The 26,860-nt window shown below is 42.6% G+C and overlaps 2 protein-coding genes across 7 annotated transcripts in view; one reads left to right on the top strand and one right to left on the bottom strand.

The window, feature by feature from the left end:
* The window catches only part of MAP3K15 (mitogen-activated protein kinase kinase kinase 15), an 88,138-nt gene extending 76,397 nt beyond the window's left edge, over positions 1-11,741 (top strand). For 3 of the 5 annotated variants that reach the window (XM_082058565.1, XM_082058564.1, XM_082058566.1), the window contains 10 exons: positions 10-193; positions 4,145-4,322; positions 5,055-5,229; positions 6,839-7,024; positions 7,761-7,866; positions 9,067-9,280; positions 10,129-10,241; positions 10,403-10,500; positions 10,627-10,703; positions 11,197-11,741. In XM_082058565.1, the coding sequence (XP_081914691.1) occupies positions 10-193; positions 4,145-4,322; positions 5,055-5,229; positions 6,839-7,024; positions 7,761-7,866; positions 9,067-9,280; positions 10,129-10,241; positions 10,403-10,500; positions 10,627-10,703; positions 11,197-11,317 (1,452 nt within the window). In that variant the 3' untranslated portion in view covers positions 11,318-11,741. Of the gene's footprint in view, positions 1-9; positions 194-4,144; positions 4,323-5,054; positions 5,230-6,838; positions 7,025-7,760; positions 7,867-9,066; positions 9,281-10,128; positions 10,242-10,402; positions 10,501-10,626; positions 10,704-11,196 lie in introns of those variants that run through there. The other 2 variants (XM_082058567.1, XM_082058568.1) reach the window with 2 other exon arrangements.
* Positions 11,742-11,814: 73 nt separating this feature from the next.
* Positions 11,815-25,797, bottom strand: PDHA1 (pyruvate dehydrogenase E1 subunit alpha 1). 2 transcript variants are annotated; one of them, XM_082058622.1, is made up of 12 exons: positions 25,561-25,797; positions 23,948-23,962; positions 22,524-22,595; positions 20,804-20,977; positions 19,967-20,093; positions 17,184-17,275; positions 16,713-16,805; positions 15,135-15,290; positions 14,839-14,910; positions 13,925-13,992; positions 12,963-13,071; positions 11,815-12,283 (listed from the first exon to the last, which is right to left on the bottom strand). In XM_082058622.1, exons 1-12 carry the CDS (start codon positions 25,639-25,641, stop codon positions 12,119-12,121), a joined length of 1,224 nt encoding a protein of 407 aa, XP_081914748.1. In that variant the 5' UTR covers positions 25,642-25,797; the 3' UTR covers positions 11,815-12,118. The 2 variants fall into 2 exon arrangements, with proteins under 2 accessions (XP_081914748.1, XP_081914749.1); XM_082058623.1 differs by lacking the exon at positions 23,948-23,962.
* Between the last annotated feature and the right edge of the window lie 1,063 nt (positions 25,798-26,860).

The following is a 26,860-nucleotide window of genomic DNA, read 5'->3' as shown; positions in this document are numbered from 1 at the left end:
TACTTGCAGGTTGGGATGTTTAAGATTCATCCTGAAATTCCAGAATCACTGTCTGCTGAAACAAGGGCATTTATTTTGCTGTGTTTTGAACCTGATTCTAGCAAACGTGTTACAGCATCTGATTTGCTCAGAGATGCCTTCCTGAAACAAGTAAACAAGGGCAAGAAAAGTAGAATTGCATTCAAGCCTTCAGGTAAGGAATTACCAGCCAAATGCAAGTCAACATCATCATTAAGTGTTATATAAAAGATTACCATCATTAAGCACTCTCTTTTACTAAGGATGTTCCTCGTGCCAGGAAAGCAGCAGGAACTCAACTGTTGAAAGTGCCTGTGATTTGTAATTAGGTATATTTTAATTTAACAATTCCCACAAAATATGGTGACATGCTTATTTTGTGTTTTGGTTGCTGAAGTCTCCCAACCCTGCTTTTCCCCTCGCCCAAATAAGTGCCTCATTTATAGTAAATTAAAATTAGAAAAATTACATCCTGTGCATCATAGAATGGTTTGGGTTGGAAGGGACCTTAAGGAACATCTAGTTCCAAACCCCCTGCCTTGGACAGGGACATCTTCCACTAGACCAGGTTGCCCAAGCGTAATCCAGCTTGGCCTTGAACACTTCCAGGGATGAGGCAACTTCTCTGGGTAACCTGTCCCAGTGCCTCACCACACACATAGTAAAGAATTGCTCCCTTATATCTAATCCAAATCTCCCCTCTTTCAGTTTAAAGTGATTACTGCTTGTCCTATTACTACATGCCATTGTAAAAAGTCTTTCTTCAGCTTTCTTAGAGGCCCTCTCTAGGTACTGAAAGGTCGCAATAAGGTCTCCCTGGAGCCTTCTCTTCTCCAGGCTGAACAACCCCAACTCTCTCAGCCTGTCCTCACAGCAGAGCTGTTCCAGCCCTCTGATCATCTTTGTGGCCTCCTCTGGACCCTCTCCAACAGGTCCATGTCTTTCCTGTACTGGAGGCTGGATGCACCACTCCAGGTAGGCTCTCACCAGAGTGGAGTAGAGGCAGAATCACCTCTCTTGACCTGCTGGTCACACTTCTTTTGATGCAGCACAGGACATGGTTGGCTTTCTGGGCTGCAAGCACACATTCCTGGGTCATGTTGAGCTTCTCATCAACCAGCATCCCCAAATCTTTCTCCTCAGGGCTGCTCTCCATCCATTCTCTGCCCAGCCTGTATTTGTGTTTGGGACTGTCCCAACCCATGTGCAGGACCTTGCACTTGGCCTTGTTTAACTTAATGAGGTTTGCACAGGCCCACCTCTCAAGTCTGTAAAGGTCCCTCTGGATGGTGTCCCATCCCTCCAGCATTCACATTCCACCCCAGCCCCTCCTTGCTGGTGAGAACAAGGTCCAGCATAGCACCTCTCCTTGTTGACTCCTCTGTCCCTTGGAGATGGAAGTTATCACCAATGCATTCTAGGAACCTCCTGGTTTGCTTATGCCCTCCCATGTTGTCCCTCCAACAGGTATTGGGGTGGTTAAAGTCCCCCGTGAGAACCAGGGCTTGTAAATGTGAAGTTGTTCCCATCTGTCTACAGAGGGACTTTCCAAAGCAATTTTGGATTTTAGAGTCATAATTACATACACTTCAGAGATTTGAGTTTTATAGAGTAGGTGCTCTGCACCTGAAAATGTGGGTCTATTAAGTGTTTGGATCTACAAGGGTCAGCATTTTCAAACTTCATATGTAACTTGGAAATTTGGCACGTAGGTGCCAAAGCAGCTGTTTAGCGGGTTGTTGTGTTTTATCTGCCTAGCGTGCTCTTCCACCCCCCTTAGGCACTTTCACAAGGATAAGATTACAAATCTTAATATAGACTCACCAAATAAATAATTAGTGTTTGAAGGCACTGTCTATTTAAAACAAGCAAAGCCATTCATTTTGCTGCTTCTTTCAACTGTCTGCACACACACGCACACACACACTCCCCATGCAAATTGAATTGCTTCCCTTTTTGAGCTTTTTTTTTTTTCCCCTAGGAGGAAACATTTGAAAGAAAGGGAACAGAATTGTAATGGGGAAGAAAAATAGCAAAGAATTTATAACATCTAGCTGAGCTGGTTTCAGCAAGGAAATGGGCATCATCACTTGACCTGAGGGGCACTGAGAGCTGCCACCTCTGCAGTCACACCTGGGCAGCAGGAGAGCTCACACTGCTCAGCCGAGGCAGTGACAGGCAGGAGCTATCAGCAGCCTGCAGCCTTCTGCCCCACGGCAAGAACATGCCCTTGTGGCCTTTTCAGCCCTTGGCTGAGGATGTTTTCCTGGAGGAACTGCATGGCATTAGAAAGGATGGACCTTGCCTTGTTAGCTGCCTTGGGAGCAATGGGATCTTTGTCAAATATCGGGGAAAGTGGAGCTGTCTTCTGCCTTCCTCCCTTCTTCTCTTCTCCCACTCATTGATGTGGTTATGGGGCTCCTTCAGACAGCAAAAGAATCTGGTGCTGCAAAGTTAAGCACTGGGCTGCAGCAAGAAGCAAGCTCAGGAGAAGAGGAGACTGAGGGGAGACCTCATGGTGGCTATAGCTGCCTTACAAGGGGAGGAGCGGCAGGCACTGATGACCAATGACAGAACCCGAGGGAATGGCAGGAAGATGTGCCGGGGGGGTTTAGGTTGGACATGAGGAAACGGTTCTTCCCCCAGAGGGTGGTGGAGCACTGGAACAGGCTCCCCAGGGAGGTGTCACGGCCCCAAGCCTGACAGTGTTCAAGAAGAGACTGGACAACACCCTCAGACACATGGTGTGAACTGTGGGGTTGCCCTGTGCGGGGACAGGAGTTGGACTCCATGATCCTTGTGGGTCCCTTCCAGCTCGGGATATTCTATGATTCTATGATTCTCAGTGCTGGCCACAGACATGAGCAGAGTGGGCAAGTGTTATGAGCATTGTCTATTGGGAGAGGGGAGGGAAAGGCAACACAGCTGCAGACAAGTGTGCGCTTTGCTGCCCTGGAGCTGGGGAACGCTGTGCTGGCTGCCGCAGCCATCACCAAAGGGAGTTTGGGGTCTAAGGTGAGTCCTGGCCCAGCAGTTGCCACAGTCTCAGCTGCAGCAGTTCACTGTTTCCTCCCTCTGCTGTTTCCCTCAGCGCCAGTTTCCTCAGCTTTGTCATCATCTTTCCATCCTGTCTCTATCCCTTTTTTCTTTCCAATAATAAAGGCAGCCCAGAGCAAATCTCAGCCCTTACTCCTGAGACAGCAACTTTCAATTTTCTGTACTGCTGAGATACCTTGAACCAATTATCACAAGGTGACACATACTGTTTCATTTCTGTGACTGTTTAAACCTCAGCCATTGGAACATCAGTCATGTACCACGGAGTATGTCAGAGCTTTCTGAACAACTTTTAACTTCTAGGTCCCTTCCTCCCCTGCCTCCACAGAATTTGTAGTGACAACCATGAAAAACTTTTGTGATATTTTAGCTCCATGGATATGTGCCCTCTGAGTTGACAGAACTTCCTTATCTTTCCTATGACGCAGCTCCAAACTGGCAATGAGGATGACAGCAAGCTCTCAATATCTGTTACTTTTTATTTCTTCTTACTTTCAAGATGAACTGGAAAGGGACAAGAGATTTCCTTCAGGCCAGTGCTGAGAGAGAGAGCACCCTTACTGAGGACAAGGGGGCATGAGAGCGAGGCAGATGCCTCTAGTGTCAGAGAGAGAACAAATATATATCAGTCAACTCAGGCAGAGGCGAGGAGGGCAGGTAGCAGACTGCTCTCTGCTTAGAGATATGGCTGTGATGGCACAGCTGCTGACAACCTCTTGGTTTGATTCAGGCTCTTTAAACAGCTGTATATCCAGTTGTACCACTTTGTGAGACCAGCATCAAGGGGGAGTGTGTGTGTGTGCACGCGCAAGCAAAGGTACCAAAATGGCATTTCATATGAGTATCTAGCTGCTTTGCTGTCTTTGGGTTCAGCTGTTAGCTCGTTCACACCTTTTATTGCTTATGCATATTATGATTTTCAGTTGCATTGCTGCTTTCTATCAACAAGGTTACTTCTCCCTCAACCATTTTGCAAAATGAGGCCTTGATACCACTGATCACAGCTGTTTAGAGCACATTACTGTTTCCTGCCTAGCTCTGTTACATGTTTTACAATGTCTGTTCATAGATTATAATCGTAATATATCCCTCCCACTGCCAATCCATGGAGAACAGGCAGGCAGTAGCAGCAGCGAGCATGGCTCTGTTTCACCAGACTCTGATGTACAGCATGACATGCTTTTCGAAAGGCCAAAGAGATCCATTTCAGAGATTCAGACAAAGCATCCCATCTCCCATTTACTAAGGTAAAGCATTTGCTTGTTGCTTGACACCCACAAGGGATTACGTGGATTTAATTCACATTTTATTTTATGAGGGCAATTTTTTCACATAATTACTAGATAAGCAGATATGTTAAGCAGCAAGCGAGTTACATAGGCAAGTTACTAGTTAATTTAAGTATTGTCTGTATACATTATCTTCATTAATTATGAACAATGATTCTTTCTCCTTAAGGTTTCCGTATATTTAGATACTTTTCCACTCCCAGCAAAGAAATGTCAGTTGTCTCATTGACTGAATGGATATGGATTCAGGAGTTAGCAGAAGGGTTGATCCTTCCATGTACACATGAAAAAATGTGGGAAAGAGGCAGCAGAAGGACAGTTTTGCTGCTCAAAGATCACAAAACAATACTTTGAAATTAGTATGTTACTGTATGTATGTATACTGTATGTGTGTATAGTTATCTCAGTCCAGAGTTTTCAGCTTTCCTCCCCAAGAGTGAACCAGTGCTGGGTGACATTAATGCCAGCTTCTTAGCTGGATGAAATCAGCCTCGTGCTTTTGGCTTTTTTTGCCAGCTGAGGATCTGAGCCATCTTCTGTCTCAGAACGAGTGTTGAACAGTCTGATCAATCCACTGCTGTAGTGCAACTCACTTTTTAACCTCTGAAGCATCCCAACTCGCTTCTGACAGTACTGCCATGTTGCTAACGCTGAGGTCTCTCTTGTGTGTGCACCTGGTTGCTGACCCAGTGTACCCGATGAGGGCTCAGCCTCGGAGGACAGGAGCGCCTCTTGTTCCCTTGAGGATAAGGATTCTGGTCTGTTTCTGCTGCGGAAGGACAGTGAACGCCGAGCGATCCTCTATAAAATCCTTAAGGAAGAACAGAATAAAGTTGCTTCCAATTTGCAGGACTGTATTGCACAGGTAATTTCACTTCCTTCTGAATATCTTTGATCTCTGAGCCCGGTGTGTGATCCCTTTGCTGTTCTGAATGCATAGCTAACTCCGCCTTTTGCTTGCTGCTGGGCTCTTGTTTTTTTTTTTCTGAGGGGGGAGGTTTGGGGCATGTGATGTGGGGTTGGGGGCCTGAGGTTGGTGGGTTGGGTGGTTTTTATGTTGTGATTTGTTGTGGCTTTCAAGGACATGGAAATGGAACACCAGGTAGTAAGAGATACTATTTGCTTTAAGGGTAGGGAACTGATTAACAGTTTTAAATTCAAAGCATATGTAAACTAGGAGGCAAGAACACAGTACATGAATCTTAGAAAAATCTATGGTAGATTTCTGTGGAGGGAAGGATTGAGAGAAAAATTGTGCATTTGGTTAACCCATAGCCAAACAATGCCTCACACCAGTAACGACTGCTTAGCCTTTTCTTCTTGATGTCTGCTTTTAATGTTCCACTGACATTATCTGTTCTTACCAAACCCGTGTTTTTTCCCCTGAACCACATGTACATGAAGGGGAGGCTGCTGTCTCTTGTGATGCCCCAGCCAGCCCTTGCTTGGGGCACAGAGGCACTTGCAGCACCGCCGCTGGGTCCTGCTGCTCCCGGGGCAGCTCCAGCCGAGCCCAGCGTGAGCAGCGGCTCCGCACAGTGCAGGGTTTGCTGCTCCCCAAGACTTGCTGCCCCTGCGAGGCTGCCCTGGGGTGCAGGTCGGCTCAGCCCACACCCCAGGGGCTCCTGTCGAGCTTTGCAAACCCACAGGCTCCAGATGCGGAGGCAACTGGGGTAAATTTCTGCTCTGAGCTTAAACTGCAAAATAGCTTATAGCTTTACTGAGGACTAGAAGTCATATGTGAGATCTTAGTCGGAAATAACCAAGGCTCTAAATATTTTCCAGGATAAAGAAGGATCATTTAGTAACAGCAAGCCCTACCTCAATCTCCAGCTGTTTTGCAGCACTGCTGTAACCATCTCTTTTCCATAATTTCTGTAATACTTCTCCCTTTAATTACACAGGTTGTTGTTCTTACAGGCACTTGGATGGCTTTAACTGTGGGGCTTGTAGACTACAAATCATAGAATGAACACTTGAATCCTATCACTGTGTAACCTTAGACCTTTTTCTGACTTAGGCTAAATGTATATATAAACATATTTTTTTGCCCAATGAAATAAAATGTCTGCATTATTAGATATAAGTCCAGATTCAGCATATCGAAAGGATAGCATCTAAAAAAATGTGTTTCTCTTACTGATTCTGCTGTTTTAATGGAGGAGAGCTGCCCTCTGCAGTACATTGTAGATATGTGTGTTATCTGGACCACCTTCCTTTCCTTTGTGACAGCCACAATAGCAGCAGACTTAATTTATTTTTTGGAAAATATGAATTACTAATACAAAATTGTAGTTAGAAAAAGGTAGAAAATAAAGGCTTTCCAGAAACAAAAGTTCTGTGATTTCTGTGCATCACTGTAAAACATACATAGTCAAAGCTATAAATTGTGACCCTAAAAAATAGTAGTGTGACCGTTAGATGATTAACGACTCTGGGATTAACTTGTTATACATTTGTTATATTTTCTCCAGAGCTCTGAAGAACTGCAGCTTTCAGTGGCCCACATCAAGCAAATTATTGGGATTTTAAGGGACTTCATACGCTCTCCAGAACAGAGAGTGATGGCTTCTACCATTTCCAAGTTGAAAATGGATTTGGACTTCGACAGCGCTTCCATCAATCAGATTCATCTGGTGCTGTTTGGATTTCAGGATGCGGTGAGTCCCTTGCCTAGAGCAGGGGGAGAGGGGAATTCTTCCTGGGCAGCTCCTCTGTTCTTCCTCACCCTTCTTTTTTACCCTGTTCGTGCTGAGCAGCCATTTTCTCCCCAGTTCTTCAGAAGCACCTGTGCTTGCTGGGGAAGGTGGGAGGATGTGGGTAGTATGGAGCAGACAAAGCCCTGGTGACTGATCGTATGGAAGACTAAGAAAAGACTGAAGGTGTTTGAAGGTCAGGTTTTGCCTGGCAACCTGTGGACCAGTGTTGAAAGTTCCCTCACTCTAGGAGGAACCCTGGGGTGTGGCCATAGACATTAGCCGAGCTCTTCAGAGGGGCAGATGGGGCTGGACACAGAGCCCTGATGTGCTGGCACCTCAGTGAGCTTCAGGTGGGCACTCCCAGACAGGCCTTACAAGGGAAGTGGTGCTTGACGGGCTGCCCATGTACTCACTGCAAGCTCTAGTGTTTGTTCTGGATCTCACCTTTATTTACTGTGCTGTCCCTCCTTGTACTGTTGAGGGGCTTGAATGTCACAGTCTGGGTACGGTTTGAAAGCTCTAGCCTAAAATCGGTTGCATAGACTTTCAAAGGTCTTAGTGACCTTTAAAAGGTTTTAGTGACCCATGCAGGTGTTACTTCATAAAATTCCATCTGGCTGTTGAAAAACAAGATTATCTCTCATAAGGTGTATGCAATAGTTGTTTGCTGCTCTTTCACTTGCTTATTTATTTACAGGTGAACAAAGTATTAAGAAATCATTTAATAAGGCCCCATTGGATGTTTGCAATGGATAACATAATTCGCCGTGCAGTCCAAGCAGCAGTCACTATTCTTATTCCAGGTAAATCAAAGCAGCTGGAGAAGGTGTCTGCTTTTTACAAGAAGGTGTCTGTTCACATATCAAAGAGTTACAGCGATTGGAACAGTTTAGGCATTTAATCTGTCAGCATGCCATTAACTGCATCCCATGTGCCACTATATCAAAGGCACAGGGTCAGAATGTTGTACAGAAAGAAGTGTTGATCTGGAGGATTAATGCAGCACTTGCAGTACAAAAGCAGATAATGAGGAGATAACCAGTGATGCTGCACCACTGGTGTGGTCCAACCATGACAAAACAAGGGCAGATTAAATTCAGTCTGGGCTGGAGCTTTTTTGGTAAGAAAGAAAATGATTGTATAACATTTTAATGAAATCCAAGGTGGATAACACTGCACAGGTCTGGTTTTGTGTTCTGAAAAAGGATTACTGAGCCATGGAACAGATGCAGAGAAGAGAGTGCATTAATATGAGGAGTATGATTTTGGCCTACAGATTGGTAGTAGGAAAAATCACCAGCCCAAGAAGGACAAACAGCTAAGAACTGTCTAGGAATACATATAACTCTTTGAGGTGCTGAGCACCCCATCCAGTATGAGAATGTTCTGAGAGCACTTATTGATGGTGAGCCCCTTCGGTCCAAAGTCGCTTTAGCTTTCAAGCCAAATCAACCAAATTTTAAAGATTTTTTTAGGACTTTGTAGGAGAAGAATGCTAGCTATTCTTTGCTGGGAAGGGTGGCCACCTGCAGCAAGTTCTGAGAGAAGTTAGAGGTTAGAAATTCTACCTGAAAAAGAGAAAGGTTTCATAAATTCTTTGGTTCACAGCATTGGGGGGAAAAAACCTTTTTTAAAAAAATTTTTACTTCTTTTTAGAAAAAGCAAGCTTTCAAGTTTTTCTCATTAAATTAATTACAAGATCTTTAATAAAATGCATTAATCATAAATGTATTTTTCATCTCTATAGCTGTAATCTACAGCTACCTACCTGTACTGGTGTGCCATGGCTGTGCTGTTACAGTGCCACTCATTTTTCAGTTGACGCCAGAGAATATGTGGTCCAGCTCACGTCATCCTTTGCTACTCCCCTGCTCAGTATTGTGAAAGCACATTGTGCAGCCAGGACACGTCCTCAGCTGAAGCTCCCCCACCCACAGGACTAAAAAACAAACTGTAGTACCCCTGAAGGCAGACTTCATTCTTACACTGTTTAATTTTGCCAGAGCTTCGAGCTCACTTTGAGCCAGCATCAGAAACTGAAGGTGGGGACAAGGATGGCGAGGAAGCAGAGGACAGTTACCAGCCCACTGAACAAAACGGGGCTGAGGATCTCACCGCCGTCACGTCAGGAGACAGCACCCTTAGTTCGGTGGTGTCACATGAGGTTCAGCAGCAGCTCAGCCTGGAGCTGGGCAGACTTCAACAAGAGACCTTAAGGTAACCCTCCTACAGAGACTGTGGATTTTAGGTTCAGGTGGTCTTTGAAAAGTTCTCAGATGTTGCTTTCTATAGTGACATGTACATACATAACATACATACTGCTCACCTGGTTTTACTGCCATCTGATAAAGCAGGCCTTCTAAGAATACCAGTGCATTCAGAATATGCTGGTAGCACTGGTTTGACAACTCATCAGCCTTCAGCACATTTTTTTTTTCCGTGTAATTAATTATTAATTACAGAATGTCATGTTGGATTTCTCTGTTAAGTAATTAGACTTGTGCAACTCTGCCCATTTCCTTCCTACTTCCTTAGCTCCTTGGATGCCACCTGACCCAGTGGCAGTGTCCTCCAGGCTGTTCCTGCAAGGAAGGGCCAGAAGCTGCTCTGTCCTGCTGCCCACAAATTAGCATAAGCAGAGCCCATCCCGTCTCTCATGGGTTACATTTGTAGGCTGCTGCCAGTGTGTAAACACCTGAAGCTCCCATTCTTTATGGATTTGGTGTAAATCTGTACTCAGGAAGTCCCTGCTAGAACATCAGCGTGACACTGTTCAGCAGTAAATTACAGTATAAAGGTAGCAGCTCTGCCCAGGGAGGCTGTGAGACAATAGGCACAGAATTTACAAGCTGCCTACTAAATTCTGCATAGATGAAAGCCTTGAAATGCCTCCACTAAACTGGGTCTCAGACAACCGAAATGAAATGTGTAAACCATAAAATATGTTACTTAAGACTATCTCTCAAGTGTTTCTGTCCTTTAGTAGTCGCTAAAAATGATAAATACTTTTTTCCTGCTAGATTTATTCACAGTAGGGTTGTGTTTGATTTCTCTCATGCTAACAGGCTTTTGGAAAACCTTATTCAGAAGGAGAAAGAGTATCAGACCCTCTTACGACAATCTTTGGAACAAAAAAATCAGGAATTACACTGGCTTCGATTAAAACTTAAACCTGAAGGTATGAGATGCTGCATACTTTGACAGTTGTACACAAATGTATTGGATCATATGCTTGTTTAAAGGATAAAGGATGGTCTATTTTAAGCTTCAGTAGTCTGAAAAATCACTTTTGCCCTAGTTTTGATGTGTATTAACCCATACTTCTGTATTCTATTAAAGGTTCCCAACAGTCTGCAGCAACTTCTAAAAAGAATGCAGACCCTGAGCTCATGAACTGGCTGACACAACACGGAGCAGACTTGGATGCCATCAAGAGGGTAATTAAAAACAAACAAACAAACAAAGAAACAACTTTTTTTTTTTTAAAAAAGGTCATTGTTGTCACAATTAGCAATTTGGTTTCAAAGAAGGAATATTAATTTAAGAATAAATTTGCCTTCCAGTTTGCTGAGGAAGATTATACACTAAGTGCTGTCCTTAATGATATCACTAAAGATGATTTGCGGTATCTTCAACTCCGGTAAGGACGGACTTTTAAATTCATTCTTAAGAGCTTAATTAAAGGTAGCTTGGAAAAAAAACCCACATTTTTAGAAGTTTTTCAGATAGGTCAGTGGCAACTGCTGTGAATTTCATCCCTGATTTTCTGTTAAAAGTTTTTCACATCTTAACTGACACAGCGCAACTACTCCACCTCAGGTACTTCAAGCCATCTACGTTTTGGCATTTATCAAGGCTGGGAGCTATTTCGGCACCATTCAGGATGATGTTATCACATGGAAAACAGGCTAAAGAACTTATTTTTCTTAGCCCTTGGTTCAAGGCCTTTCGTTGTCATTCTGCTAACCCAGAAGGCATTTTAGCTATAGCCTTAAGGAAGTGTAGTGTTTTGTTTTTCATGTCCTGTCATAACTGGTATATCCTTGGCATTTCTAGAATTTACTTCTTGCTCACTTTTAAGTAATGGAGATGAGGGAGTCCTCCCTAACTGTTCTCTATTGTTCTTCATACAGGGGTGGTCTCCTCTGCCGAATTTGGAATGCAATATTAAACCACCGGCAAACATCTGGGACGACCTCAGTGCAGAAGTTTAATACTTTGGAAGGAGAACATGTAATGGGAATAAACAAATGAAAGATACATTCCTACCACATAAATTATTAGATGTATATATTTATGTATAGTGGCCTTGCAGGTTTTGCACAGTTATGTAGCTTGTTTGACCATCAGCATAATACAGACTGAATAGTAACAGCTTTTAAGCCAGTGTCACTGCACTTAAATGACTTATGATATACTACTGCAGAAGTCAACTGCCTGTCAATGTCATAAAAAGCATTAGCTGAGAAAAAAACCCTTTTCTGCAAAACAGGTACCACACATCTGAATTGGCTTCAGCATTGTGAAAACTGTGAACTTAAGATGCCTTACAGTTCTGCTAGCTAATGGTTGGAGCACGGAGGGGGCTATGGTAGAGCATGTGTCACCTCTTCAGAGGTGAATGTACATAGCTTTTTGTATTAAAGCTACTCTCACTGAACTACTGTGTGTGCTGGTGTGATGTTTACATCTAGTAACTGGTGGTTTTTGGAAACTGGGTCATCGAGAAACAAAGCAAACAGACCACTAGATAAATCTTGTTAAACTTTATTTATTTTTTTTCACTGTACAGAACACATACAGCAATCCAAAGAAAAGTCAGCAAAAAGTCAGCAAACATATAGCACTTAAAATAAACCACTGTTTTCTCTTAATTTAGCTCCTTCTGAAACAACATTCAGCACATTTAAGAAAATCCATACTGAGACAGATTTCCCTACACATTTCCTTTTTGGAAAGAACTTTTAAATAAGCTTAAGGTTTGTTTCTCAGTCCTTGTGTTTCCTGTAAATGCATTCACTTATTCTTATGAATGTTATGCCAACAAAAAGGCCTTTAGTTGACAGACTTGTACCTTATCCACTGGTTTGGACCACGCACTTCAAAGGGTGGCTCATTGTAGTAGATGTGGTGACCTAGTTCTTCCAGTGGTGGCTCCGGGTCAGTGGTAGCAAACTGAGCAGCTTCCTCGATCTCCTTCCTTACTGCCACATCAATTTCCTAAACGAAAAATGGATGATTATTAGAAGGCAGCTCAGAAAAAGCAGCACAGTTTTGAATTTAAATGCAGTGATTAAGTATTGGTCAGAATTAGCATTAACACTGTCTATAAACATTAAAAAAAACCTGTTAAACCTTACTTCCTACTACACATTTGTCCCTTACTGCCTTTTGTAATTCACTGCCAGTGGAACATAACGCCACTGAACCTCTACGTTTTTGATTCTGATTCTGTGAAAGTTTTGGGTTTTTTTTAAACAACCATTGATGAAAATATCTACAACACTTGCTTAGAAAGCTCCTGACTCCTGCACTAGGATTTTTCACTATCAATCACTTCCCTTTCAGAGACTTAACCCCTTCCTAGGTAGACAAGAAAGCCTGGGTAGTTTTGATTTCTACATGTTTGTTAGTATATGACAAGAGCTGTACTTGAAACACTAACAGTCATACATACACACAGCCTTGCACTGCTGAGTTACACTCAGCACCCAAAAGCAGAATGTTGCGGGCAACTTGATTAGCTGGTCTGCAACAAAACTTCACCTTCACCAATAAAAGTGATGTTAAAACAAACTTGAAAGAACAAGTGATGCACACTGCCCTATGATGAGCATTCCCACACTAATGAGCTCTGGAAAGCACAAGAGCTTGCTTAAACAGCAACTAAAAGCCATACCTTTAATTCCTCAACACTAGCAAGGTTGTTGTTTACCATCCTGTCCTTTAGCATGGTAATGGGATCACTTTTGCTTCTCACTTCTTGAATTTCTTCTCTAGTACGATAGCTAGGAGCAAGACAAGCAAAGACATGAACTTCTTCAGGGGTACCCTTGAATAGAGGTGAGGTTCTGGACACAGCTCACTTTTAGAGAAAGGTGTAACCCAAGGATTGTCAGGGATGCAACAAAAATACACTGACATTTATCACTCACAGGGTGGCACACTTACATCTAAAACTCTGCTTACAGCTCTAAGTGACAACCGAGCTGAAGCAGCTGCAAACTCAAATATAAAGTAGGTGGGGAAAGGGGAGCAATCCCAGCCTGAGACAGCCACTACAAGGGACTATCCTGCCTCTTTCCAACCTCCCCTTACTGGGGTTCTAGGTGACTTGCTGCACACTTCCACTCCAGGTTTCTAGCCAAACGTAGGGATACACCTCTACTTCATGTAGATAAATTTGGATTTGTCAGTTGGTGCAATGCCCAAGTCTTTTTGGCACCTGTGTATTTGTATTTTTGAGAAGTGTTCTACTTGACTGGGCAGTCCAAACTGTTCCTATGATTTTAGCTTGCAGGATTTTAAATACACTAAAAAAAAAAAAAACAAACCACACTGCTTTTCAGTTCAAGCTGTTTGAACACACAATAAAGTTGCACTGAAAGCAGAATTCATTACCAGAAAGCACACAAATTTAACTGACATTGTGCTTGTTCTAAAACTCTTAATACTGCAAGTAAAACAAGTATTTTACAGGACCACAGATTATCAGCTGAGCAATGAAATGAGTGATCAGACTGGTCATAACCTTTATACGGACTTCAGTGGATTGAAACAGTGAATCCATGACAGTTTCAGGATTTTGGCCATCAATACTTATTTGTGTTCAGAGAATGCCAAGAAAGAATGTCACTGTACCTGATTCCAGGGTCACTCATACTGTGGCCATGATAACGGTATGTCTGCAGCTCCATCACAATAGGACCCTTAAAAAGAAAAACAACACAGAGAGTGTTACCACCTTGAGTGACCAATTTGTTGTTACAGCAGCAAGTATTTGGTGTAGGCGAATTGCACCAGTGGTGAATGACTTTAATTCAATTTTTTTTCCTCAGTTTAATTTACATAACATTATAACAACTAGTAAAATTAAACTTAATTTTCAAATGAAAGCATATGTTGATATTGTAGGCATTTATTCTCCTGTTCTTATTGAGCAGCACTATACAATGTCTTCCCTTCCAATGACACTCCACCATTACTCAGAATATTTCAAATTGCCTGTTGTTTCCCTCTAAGATTTTAACTCACAGTTATTCTTCTCTATGAACTTTTTTCCTTTTCTATGTTCCCAGCACAAACATTATTTCACCAAATACTAAAAATCTTCTAAAAATCTTGGGTGACAGACAATAATGCTGACTGACAAATTTTTACTTCATTTTCCATTTGTTGTAAATATAGGATGATTACTACTTTATTTAATACTTCCCTAATTAACCTCTTCACAAAGAACACAACTGCCCGACAGAACGCCTTTCACAACAGAAATTAACTGGGGTAGAAATGAGGAAAAAGATGACAGAGTATGAGGACATATATATTTTTTTAAATGCTTGGTTAATACTAATTGCATGTTAATAAATTCTAACAAAATTAAAGAACCACTCAATTGCTTACAGGTTCAACACTGTGGAGAGAAAAAGGAAATAAAGGTCAAGTAAAGTTTCAACAGTGACTGGAGAAACTGAGCTAGATGAATAACTTTTTATGCAGCAATAATCTGGCTAAGAATTTCACCTCTGGAAAAGAAATTATGATTAGTGACTTACTTTTCCAGATCTACAGTGCTCAGCTGCAAACTTCACTGCTTCTCGAACACAGAGGACATCCATGCCATCCACCTGATAAAAAGAAACTACAAGGTAAAAAAATGCCAAACCCTAAACTTCCAGTTACACTACTTCCACAAGTACAAAAGGAATTAAGTTTCAAATTTTCCTATAGTTAAAAAATAATTATAAATACATTTATAAATAAAGGAAATACATACGTATGTATTGTGTGGGTGTGTGCTTACGCATCCCCCTACTTCCAACCCTCCAAAAAAAGCTGGGGTTGTCCTCACCCTGAGTCCTGGAATGTAGTCTCCTCTTTTGTAGTAGTCAGTGCTGGCTGCAGCTCTTTCAACCGAAGTTCCCATTCCATACCGATTGTTCTCACAGATAAAAATACAAGGCAACTTCCATAAGGCAGCCATATTGTACGTTTCAAATATCTGGCCCTGAAAGAAAAGGAGCAAGTTACATCTAGACCGAGAGCTCAGCCTTCAAGCAGTAGGCTCTACTGAAAGTCATTCAGTTGCAGAGGTCTAGTTAGGAGAAACTGTAATACTAAAAGCGATCTGAAACCAGCCCCTTGTGGCAGCTCAGCAGGACTGAAAGAGAAGCTACACTATACAAGGTAATTGCCATCTCAACGAATAGTTTGTAGAACTTAATTTTTAAACCTCTATCAGTATCTGTGTTAGGGTAGCACAAAACTTTCAGCTTTACGTGAAGTATTTCAGCAACAGTCATAAAAACCTTCACATTTGATTAATGTGGCAGAATGCTGCTACAGCAAAGTAAAGTTTGACCACAGTGCCAGCATCAGCCTTGCTATTCTAAGTCAAAGACAGGGAAAACCAAGAACTGATATCTCCACCTGTGTTTTGAAAGTGGGAAATTATATCAACAGCACACTCTAAACCACCATTTTCTTATCTGGCTTAATGTCTCTGCTGATAACATGAAGAGACTGGCCAGAATACCAAAAGAGCTCTGCAAGATGCTCTGTCTTCTCCTCCATCTTCAGAAATCTAAGTTACATGTTTCTCCCCATTTGGCAGCACTGTCATTGTCACTGCCATCCTTCAGAGCTCTCCTTACAGCACAGAGACTTCAGGGTGTTATGCTTAAGCGAACCACGCGTAATAGGAAAGAGGATAACAAGAGTAACTGGAAACCCCTCCTCCCATGACTCATGCAGTGTTCACATAATTAACCATTAGCCTTACTCCCTGAGTATCCAAAGCACTGCAGGGCTGAGCAGCTTTCCCTCTGCTCCAGCAACAAGGGCAGAGTTCAAAACAGAGGGTGGGAAAAGACAGAATTTTCCACAGGTCCAAAACTTGATAAAAAAATCCAAGGTCATACTACATTCCTGATACATAAAGAGAATCTAGCAGTCAACTTTTTAACTGTTGATCTGAATCACCCCTCTGAAGACTACACAGTACTTGAAACACGCTCCTCCTCAAATGCCTAGGACAACACAAATAAGAGGTGCTAGTGTCCAAAATTCGCAAGATGCCCAGCCACCTAAATGAAGTTTGTCTCAGTGAACAGCACTTCACAACAAAAGGCTAAAAAAAACTGCAGTGGGCTGCAGGACAAAGGGTGTACCTTGGCTCTTCTCCCCAGGACTGATTTTTCAGCACCAGTGGCCTTCAATAAAGCATCCTCACTGCACGAAGCCCAATACAACCACCTCAGCCTAAGTTGCATGTCAGCCATTGCCTGGGTTGCAGGTACTACACAGGCAGCGTGAAAAGGGCTCTCCCACCACGTGGTGGAGATGCAGAGCTGACAGCCCCCAGAAGGAAAATTGATTACCCACAGTCACACTCCTCCTCACAGAGCCACACTAGACAAAGCTTGTTTACCTGATTGGCTGCACCATCCCCATATAAAGCCAAACAGATTTCGTTTCTACCGAAGTATTTACAGGCCAGCGCAATCCCAGCTCCAAGAGGAACCTATGACAGAGTACAGGACAAACCAACATCTCAGAACAATGTTTAAAGGAGTTGGAGACAGGTGGCTTATGAACTGTAAAGTGACAGTTACACTGCTGGAGATCTGCTCAACAAACAAGTTGTTAGCAACCCACTTAGATTAGTTCCAATCTGTATTACAGCCAAAATCTAAACATTAACTATATTCTCAATTTTATTTTTTTTTTGCTACAGTTCACAAAACTGTGAGCAAACCAGAATAAAGACATAACAGATTTAATAGCCACAGAGTAACAGTATCTGCATACAAGCTCACACAACAAAAAACAAGAGGAAACCACTGGCACTGGACAAAAGCCAAATTCAGCTTGTGCTTTAAAGTAGAAGTTATGTATATACCTGAGCACCAACAATACCATTGCCACCATAGAAGTTTTTGGTATACATATGCATTGATCCTCCTTTTCCCTTTGCACATCCTCCTTTTCGACCTGAAACATGAAGAACAAGCAATTTATTTTTCTCCCCGGAGGAAAAAATACTCTGCAAATGGGAACATCTGATTCAATTCCTAAAGGTAATAACACTAAGACCATGTTGTTGCTATTAGATCTGTGTGCAGTTAAGGCACAATGGCCTCTCCCAAATGAGTTTACAGTTAAATATATCACAAAACAATTAAGAGATGGGGGAAAAACAGAATGATAATGAAAACATAATTCAGGAAATACAGAATGAGATTTAGAAGAACTTTTAAAACCAACCAAGAATTTTCAGTGTCCTACTATACAAAAGCACTTTCTGATAAACGTATGGGTTTTTTTTAATAGCCAACATGTGTAGTGGCAGAGTACCCCCCCAACCCCAGGGGGATGGGGTTGTCACCAGCCTGGCTGAGAGGTGAAGCCAGAGACAAAAGAAACAAAAGGAGCCCCATTAGAAGGTAACAATGAATGAGCAATCGCCGGACACATGCGTGCAGAGCGCGTGCACAGTACATGCAGCCTATCACTTTATTGTATAGTACGTGTTACAACCAATCACATTGTTGCAAGGCGTTGCTATAAAGCTAGCCCAGTCCGATAATAAAGTGAACTCTGTGAACATCACACTGGTGTGTCAGGTTCCGTCTCTCGCATGGAAAAAGCAACAAACATGGTCTATGCTTCTCATATAAGTTATCTGTAAAAAGCAGTATTTACAGTCCTTATTACTTTTGGCTTCTGCAAGAAAGATATGAACACTGTTCCAAATTAGTTGTAATAATCTACACTTGACTCCCCTGTGACAATAACCAGAAGTAAAAATTACAGATACGCAAAACCAAACCAACAACTCCCCACCCTGCCCCATCATAAACATCAAAAAGTCACATTTATTCAAGCTGTAGTTTGAAGAAAACTGGTGGTCCACAAAGCATTACAAACAACCCTATTAAATGAGCTGATCTAAAAACGTAAAATTTCTCATCAACCCACTCTATTTCTCATTCTAATCTGTCTTGTTAATAGCCACAGAGGTTTCTATTTTATTTCTAATAAGCACAGCTTGTTTGGTTGTTTTTTTCTGCCTTTGCTTTTTAGAAGATGTATGCTTGACCTCCTTCAGGAATTTGTACTTCTCTTTCTCATAGTGGATTATTTTTTATTATTGGTGTTTCTTTTACCTTTCATATGCTTATGAATTGGCTTCATGTGAGCTTTTATGGATCCTGTCAGCTAGAGCCAAAGTAAAGCAAAAATAATAATAATAAGAAATGATAATCTAATTTTAATCAGAAGACTGTTTCTCTTAACTGTAATTAAACTACAGTAATCTCCCTCCATTTTTTGTACAATCCTTTCTTGTATTTTAGCTAAGAACTCCTGGTTTTACCAATGTCACTTTCTGCTATACTTTCTACTCTTCTTAGAACAATCTGCCTTGACATCCACAAAACTGCTTGTCAATGAATCATCAATTCTCCATAAAAGTCCTTTTTTATAGTTTGTTTCCTTTAGGATTGTATCCACTAGTCTTTGGGTGACTCTGCTTCCTGCTCCTTCAAAGACATTTGAATTCTGTAATTTTATGGTCATTAGAACTCAGGCTGTCTTTCAGTTTGGCATGTTCAGTGAAGATATTTGTTGGCAAAAATCAGCTCTAGCAGCACTCCCTCCCTAGAAACTTGCCCCAAGTGTTGTTACTTGGAACAGCAGTCTCTGTACTGCAGACGATCTTTCCCAATTAAAAGAACTCCACTAAAACCAAACACAATGCTACAGAAGATAATGCATGTTGTGAAAAGAAATAAATTATTATCATCACTGATGTTTGTAGTTTCAGTGCCGACAGCAGACTTGAGTCATGACAATCTCCTTGCATACTCTCTTCTCAGTATTAAGTGACACCTGGAAAGTCAATCATTCACTAGAATCTGGGCTTCCACATACATTATTAACATGCATTCTTAACACACACTTACATTCTTAGTATATGAAACCATATCTCTTCTCTACCTTCAAAATGTGTTTTCCTGTATTAACATTCCAAGAATGCCAACTCTAGGATCAAGACGTTATTTAGACCAACGATTCACAAAGGCCTTCAAACTCCTTGTTCATTTTTCACTTCTGGCACCCTTTCACAGACCTCTAAGAGTTCAAGAGGCTGATCCACTCCTCTCTTCCTTGCTCCATATGACCCTATTGTGAAGAAATCTCTCTCCAAAAAATCTTAGCTCTGTCTAGATCACCATCTAACACTCTTGTTACAGTCAAATTTTCCAGAACAATTCAGTTTATCATTACAGACAGTGTTTACCAGTCTTCCTAAGACTTCAGCAGTTTAACTCTGAAAACCCAAGCCTGTCTCCTAGGGAAGGTAATGCCCTGTCCTATTGAGAATAAACATCGACCACTAGCAAGCGTCATCTACCCAAGCTGCCGTAGCACAACAAATACAGCATATGGTATCAAGAAAAATTTTCAAAAGTTGTGCTTTAGAAGTACCAGCACATTCTGTGACTTATGTTTTACAATAAAAAGTGGATGCAGCATAAAATTATGAAATCAATTTATTCTACATCACTAAACTGCTTCTAAAGACACACCTTACTTCATGCACCAACATAACTGAATTTGAATTAAAAATTCTGACACAAGTACAGCAGCATGTGAATCCTCACTTTACCAAGCACAAACCTGTCAGTTCTGCAAGAATTTCTCGAACAGGCACTCCTCGTGTATAGGTAAAGCCATGAGCTCTGTAAGCTGTTATCAAATGGTCTGTAGGCTTTATGGCAGCTTCGATCCCTACACAGCAAGCCTCCTGTTACAAAGAAATGAAGAAAAACACACGATTTCCACAGTCAGCAGCGTGGCAAGGCTAGCTATGGTCTCAAATACTTCAAATATCAGCAGAAACCAGGAAGAGCACAGAGACAGGAGACTGCCTCAAATCCCAAGGTGTGGCAGGCCTGTGTTCGCATAACCTGGAGCCACAACAGCCTTGGGCTCTACATTCCAACTTGTCCTGATTTCAACTAACAAAAGCAGCCAGGAGGGGAATAGAAGCTGCAAAGATCCATGGAATTTTTCTACACCCATCTCCCAAATGAAACATCTAAATAACTGCAATTCAAAAACAGAAGGAGGGAATGGACAGATAGCAAAGTTTCACCAAATTCATGAAGCTCCTTCTCTTGGCTATTGCTTTTTAGTGGGCAAGTGGCCTATGAGACACTGGAACAAAAAAATATCAATGAAGCTTGAGGAGGAGGATGTGGGCCTCCAAATGTGTTGAACTTAATATGTTGCTTATTCCTCACCTTCAGCTGATCTTCAACTGCACCTTGCCTCTCTCTCTTCCTATTGCTGTCTCAAGACCTCAGGGATTCCCTTGTGTACAAATCATGGATCCAGTTACAACTTCAGACATTTTACATAGATACTTTGTTCTGATTTATTCTCCACTCTATTCAAGTCCCTAAATTAAGAAAGCTAAGGCAATATAAAACCTCTTGGAAAAAAAATTCTTACCTGACCATCATATAAGTGGCAGAAGCCACGAATAATCTTCTGCTTGTACAGCTGGTCAGACTTCAGCTCCATGCGTCGTATGGTCTGCATTGTCTTGTAGTACTGGAGCCCCTCATCTCGGGTCATCACTGCTGTGGTACTAGGGCCTTCTTCCAGGCGATGGAGGTCACATTTCTGCCAAGTTGAACAAGCAGTCATTTCTTGAAAGTAATTTATCCTATTTACGAATATCACTTTTTTTTTTTATGTGCCATTTTAAAATTCTGCTTTTAATATCTTTTAAAAAGCCAGCAAAACCTAAATTCATGGGTCAAAATAACTGTCAAGTTTGTGCACTATTTCCAAATTCAGGGAACTGAAAGCTTTACTTTTTAATAACAACAGATTTCCATTCATTAAATGAAGCCTTGCAGTTCATACTAGCAGATGAACTAAAGTCCTGACGAAATACTGGAAATGTACATTTGCACAGTTGCTGCATGCCAAATACTTGGTAAGAGCCAAGTTAGTGGCTTAGTGAATGCTTAGTGAAGAGAGAAGACAGTTTCCTTCATGAAACAGCTTGTACGATCTGGTCCTAAGACTGGACTTCACCTCTTTTAGTACCACTTCTAACAAGCAGTGATAAACCACTGTTGCACCAGCCACCCTGCCAATCAAACAATCACGTACCCAGTACAACTTCATCCCCAAACCATGGACTTAGAGTTGCACAAGAGGGCTGATTTAGGTACCCACACAAAACAAAAATTAAAAATCAGCTGAGTTCAGTGGAATAGAACAAACAAATCACTCTGTCAGAGCAGATTAAATGGCCAAAATACTGCTATAGAGATTAGATGGTTTATATTAAGCAAAGTCTCTCCAGAGCAAATCCACTGACACCTAGATGAATTTGATATAACATGTGGACACTACTCTTGGGACAGCTCTGCTTCAGAGTTCACGTAACAACAGAAACTTAGGAGTCTTGTAATCAACACAGGACCAAACATTAAACCTTGTATCTACTCAGAAAAGATCTTTCATATAAACTTATTTTCCCTCCCTTCTGCCTGTGAAACAATTTTAATACTTTACAGGCACGGACAAACACAGAGTGGATAAAAGTTTCTTTCAGAATTTATAAATTCATGAATGAAAAGTCAGCACAAAAGCTACTGTCAATAGAAGCATTGCTTTTTCCTAAGACATAGGCAATGCGGAAAGCCAACAGAATATAATGCACATTTTTTAAGCAACACCAAGTTAAGCATTAAAATTATGTCACATTTTTTCCTCCAAAACCTATATGGAACTCAATCAGCTGTACATGTGGGATCAGCACCCATGACTCCATAAACAAAAGGGAGATGGAAAGAAGGGTAGGCAGGAAAGAGCAACTATTTGTTTTAAAAGCAGTAAGAAAACATTAATACTCTTCCCTTCAGAACAAAAAAGGTTCTTCGGCTCTTTTGTGACCTCATTCTCACAGCTGCATTGCAGCATCACAGCTGCAAAGAATCACAACTTCACATTTTTAAGAAACAAGTAACGTTACTACATACTGCCTAGCACAGTACTTCCAGCTACATTTAGGATCAGGTGAAATAGTGAGGGGTTTGGTTCCAGAAATTCAAACAGTATTTTTCTAATTGAAAAGACAAAGGGGCAATTCCATCATGCCAAGGTCTACAAGCACTTACACAGAATGTCAGTATTAAGCGTTCAGCTGCTTTACCTTAACTTCAAACGTAGCTTCACTTGCAAAGTCTGCATAGTTACGTGATGATGCTACCATCACTCGAGATGCCTTTAAAAAAAGACAAAACCAAAACATGAGAAATATTTAATTATCAAGCAAAAGTGGGTAAATTCTCAAATAATTTCTAACAGTACTCCCAAATTATGTGTGAATTAAAGTCACCGGTGACACGTCCTTATAATACTAGAGAACTTCTATTTTATATGTGTGTGCTAGAAGTTCGTTAAAACACAGTATTTAAAATTAAGATTAGAAAAGAGAACAGAATTTTAAATTTGTAGTACCCTTAATTGTCTAGAATTAAACCAAGAAATTTCAAAAGATTACGAAGAGCATCAAAGCCACAAAAATAATTATTTTTCCCTTCATCTGCCAGATTGTCTATACAAGTAGAGACAGCCAATGCAGATTTTGATGGCTCTGTGCTGACTGGAATTTGCCTTATTAAAAAAACCAACCCCAAACAAACACAAGCCAAACAAAACCAAACAAAAAGCAGATTTCTGGAATGTGAACTACTCTCACTCTTTCTTTTTAAGACGCATGGCAATAACAACAGAGAGTATCACTTAAGTGGGTAACAGCATGGCCACTACTTAAAAATTACCTACAAACATAAAAGGTGACACACCCGAGTATACATGAAATACAGAACAGAAAAGGTGGCATGGTAGGGAAGAGATAAGAGGGACATTTAAAAATACATTACTGTTCTGTCTTAAAGAATAAGCACAAGCTATTGACTAATGAACATCTGGTGTTTTTAGATAATTTCACAAAGTTTCACTGCAGCATCATATTTGATGCTCATCTGTCCCTGCATGCACTGTGGTCCTAGTGTAAAGAACAGACTACGTCTTTAGTGGTAAAATCGTATTGCTAATTAAGTTACACATAAATTTCAGGAGCTCATTCAACCATGGAATTTACATACATTTAACTGAAGGTTCATTATTTCAAAAGTCTGAGAATCTCTGGGTCACTGTCTCCAAACCAGATCTGATTGATAGGTAGAAAGCTTGGAAAAAAGTCAGGACAAATTTCTCAATCCATCCTAGTTACCTACTTTGTTGCATATTTGATTTAGCAATCCTGATCCCCGCCTCCCCCTGCTCCATTATCAGATTAAACAAAGTTTTAAATATAAACCAAGTTTCTACACTGTTTACCACAATGCATCAGTATTATCAGTGAAAAAAAAACTATTTGACTTCTAGAGTTGGAAGTAAATCAAGAGTTTGGGAATCACAGAATGGCTGAGGCTGGAAGGGACCTTTGTGGGCAACCTGCTCCAACTCCCCCACCCCCCATCCTGCACATGACATAAAAGCAAAAGTTCTAAATAGATGGCCAATACACATGTCAAAAACAAATCTCTACATAACTAATTCAAGCCTTACCTCACTAACAGCTCCCTAGGTTAGCAGCATTTTGAAGGGGGGGGAAAAAAAGAAAAAAAAGAGACAAGAATAAGTGACTGCAACAATTAGGAAAGAAGTCAGCCAATGATTAGCCAACTAGAACACTATAAGAGGTAGTTTCTTTACAGGTAAGCTCTGCATCATGGAAATCCGTTTTTATGCTTTGCAATATGCTCAAAGTAGCTATAAAATACTACTTTATGGATTAAGACTGCTTCTATTTATTTGCTAATTTACACTTTCAATATAAATGCACAGGAACAATTCAAGACAAATATTTATATATTTGGTAGTCCCTAGGATCCAAAAATCTGTGTTAAGATATCCAAACCAAATCTAGTTTTGACTTCCAGGAAAACGCAGATGTCAGGAGCCAGCCAAGTACTTGCAGCGAGGAACTAATTTTAGGCATCCATGTTTGAAAATTTTAACATAGATGTTTTATTTGTAAATTAGTAAATAGTTTCAGATACATATTCTACATAGTCTCAATACACATAGAAAGATCTTTTCCACACAAGAGATAACACACAACAAATTATATGCTAACACCAGAAAAAAAAGAAAAAAATGAAAGAAAATTTAGGAAAATATGAAAAGAGACCATTGCTTAAACAAAGAAAGGTGAAGTGGCTTTAAAAAGGTCAGATGGCTGAATTTCAAATGGAACAAGAAGAGTATGTTCACCCCCTGTTTAGGATCTGACCTGTGCTGACAGCCAAAATACAAATAAATAAAATAACTCTATGCAGAGTGCCGGGAAAAGCGTTTCAGAAATCAAAACATTTTTTTAGTGCACTAAAGAGGAAGACAGCAAAGAGGTGGCTGCGCACAGAAGCAGCAGAGTGTCTCCAGCCAGGGCGGCTGCAGCCGCCTCTTCCCAGCGGCCCGTGCTCCGGCCGGCGCCGCCGCGGGAACGCTCTGCCCTCCCGCCACAACGCCGGGGCTGCTGGAGGCACGTTCGTCCCCCATTTCCCCTCAGGAACCCCACGCGTGGGCAGCGGCATCGGCCGCGGCGCTTGGAAAGCACTGCGTACCGGGCACTTGTGACGGGCGGTTATGCAGTGAGATCCTGCACACAGCAACCGTTTTATTTTCACGCAGTATTTTACACTGAGTGAAAAATAAATAAACAGCTTTAATTTTTTAAAAAAAATTATTTTATTTTGCCGCCGGAACCAAGTAACCGGTCTGGCTCCGGTCACCCCCGTGCTGCCAGCCCTCACGCCAGCGTTACTTCCAAAGGACAAACCCACGACCCCACCGCAGCAGCCGTGCGGTACCAGCAGGCGGAGCCCAGCGCGGCCGCTCCCCGCCAGCCCTGGCCCGGCCTCCGAGGGCCCGGACACGCCGTGACCGGGCAGGGCCTGCGGCAGCCCAGGTGCCGGGCGAGTGACGGCGAGCGACACGCCAACGGCTGAGGCGGTACCGGCCGCCCTGGCCCGGCCCCGCCGACAGCGCCCCCCCCCGCGCGTCTCGCTCACCCCACACAGGGAAGCGCGCGACAGCCACGGCCCGCCCCGCCGCGCCCGTTGGGGCCGTTGGTCTCCCCCGCCCCGTTCTGTGGCCGGGCAGGCAACGGCCGCACTCACCGTCCTCCCGGCGGCCGCGGCCGTGGCGGCGGCCGGACCCTGCAGCACCCGGGAGAACGCGGCCAGCAGCATCTTGCGCATGGAGCGACAGCGCCTGGAGCGGCACCCCAGTCCTCGAGTCTCCTTCAGCCGCCGCCCCTGCTACCACCGCCAACTGCCCGCCTCCCCGGCCAACCAACAGCCTCCCGGAGACTAGCTCCCGAGCAGTGGGCCGACCGGCGCCTTTCCCTGCGTTCCTCCTCGACGGCGCGCATGCGCGGGGCCTGGCGGCGTCGCGGCAGCTGATTGGCGCGGTGCGGAGCTGGGACACGGCGGGCGGTGGCGGGCCGACACAGGCTCCTGCGTGGGGATTTGGGGCGAGTGTGTAGGCTGTGGAGTGTGTGGGTGATGCGGAGGGCCAGTGGGATCCCCCATAGGCGAGAGGGCCTCACGCGCCGGTCACAGAATCACGAAATCACAGAGTAGTATGGGTTGGAAGGGACCTTGAAAGGTCATCTAGTCCACCCCCCTGCAATGAGCAGGGACATCTTCAACTAGATCAGGTTGCTCAGAGCCCCGTCCAGCCTGGCCTGGAATGTCTCCAGGGTTGGGGCATCTACCACCTCTCTGGGCAACCTGGACCAGTGTTTCACCACCCTCTTTGTAAAAAATGTCTTTCTTATGTCTGGCCTGAATCTCCCCTCCTTTAGTTTAAAACCATTACCCATTGTCCTATTGTAACAGGCCTTGCTAAAAAGTCTGTTTCCGTATTTCTTGCTAGCCTCTTTTAAGCACTGAAAGGCCCCATCATTAAACACAGAAAAGATCAATTTGTTCAAAACCCTTGGAGTCTAGCAAGTGCACCTGGATTAAGGCTGTCTTTGGCCAGCTGGACATGAAAAGGAATGTTTTGAACATTCCCCCTCTTCCCCAGCCCTGCCACTTCCCCAGCTCTGCCTGGTGCCTGGCACAGCCCCTCCAGCATATTGGTCTTCGTAAAGAGCATTCCCTAACTCATTTTTACGTGCATTAAGTAACTAAAGTGTTATTATACAACAGTACCTTTTAATTTCATAGGCATCCCACCCCTGGGAAGTGTGCAACAGTTAAGTTTTAACTAAATGTTGAAGAGTCCTCTCGTCAGATCACATCTGCTGACCTCTCCAGCCAGCCTCCCCTTCCCACCCACTGACAGGTTCACGCTGCGGTTCCACACTGGGTTGCAGAAGAGTGCCCAAACCAGGTTAACCGCTCCTCACGCCATCCTGGCTCCACATCTGGCTGTTGGCTCCTGCCCCTGCTCCACTTCCCTTAGCAGGGC

The sequence above is a fragment of the Streptopelia decaocto genome (genome assembly GCF_964273445.1).
Source record: "Streptopelia decaocto genome assembly, chromosome: 1".
Lineage (NCBI taxonomy): Eukaryota > Metazoa > Chordata > Aves > Columbiformes > Columbidae > Streptopelia > Streptopelia decaocto.
This window is presented reverse-complemented; position numbering and strand designations above follow the sequence as displayed.

Excerpts from the sequence above, each read along its gene's own strand:
- PDHA1 (XM_082058622.1), bottom strand. The coding sequence starts at position 25,641 with ATGCGCAAGATGCTGCTGGCCGCGTTCTCCCGGGTGCTGCAGGGTCCG. Across the intron at positions 17,276-19,966 it reads AATTCTTGCAGAACTGACAG|GTCGAAAAGGAGGATGTGCA; the intron begins GTTTGTGCTTGG and ends TTCATGTTTCAG. Across the intron at positions 14,911-15,134 it reads ACTACATTCCAGGACTCAGG|GTGGATGGCATGGATGTCCT; the intron begins GTGAGGACAACC and ends TCTTTTTATCAG.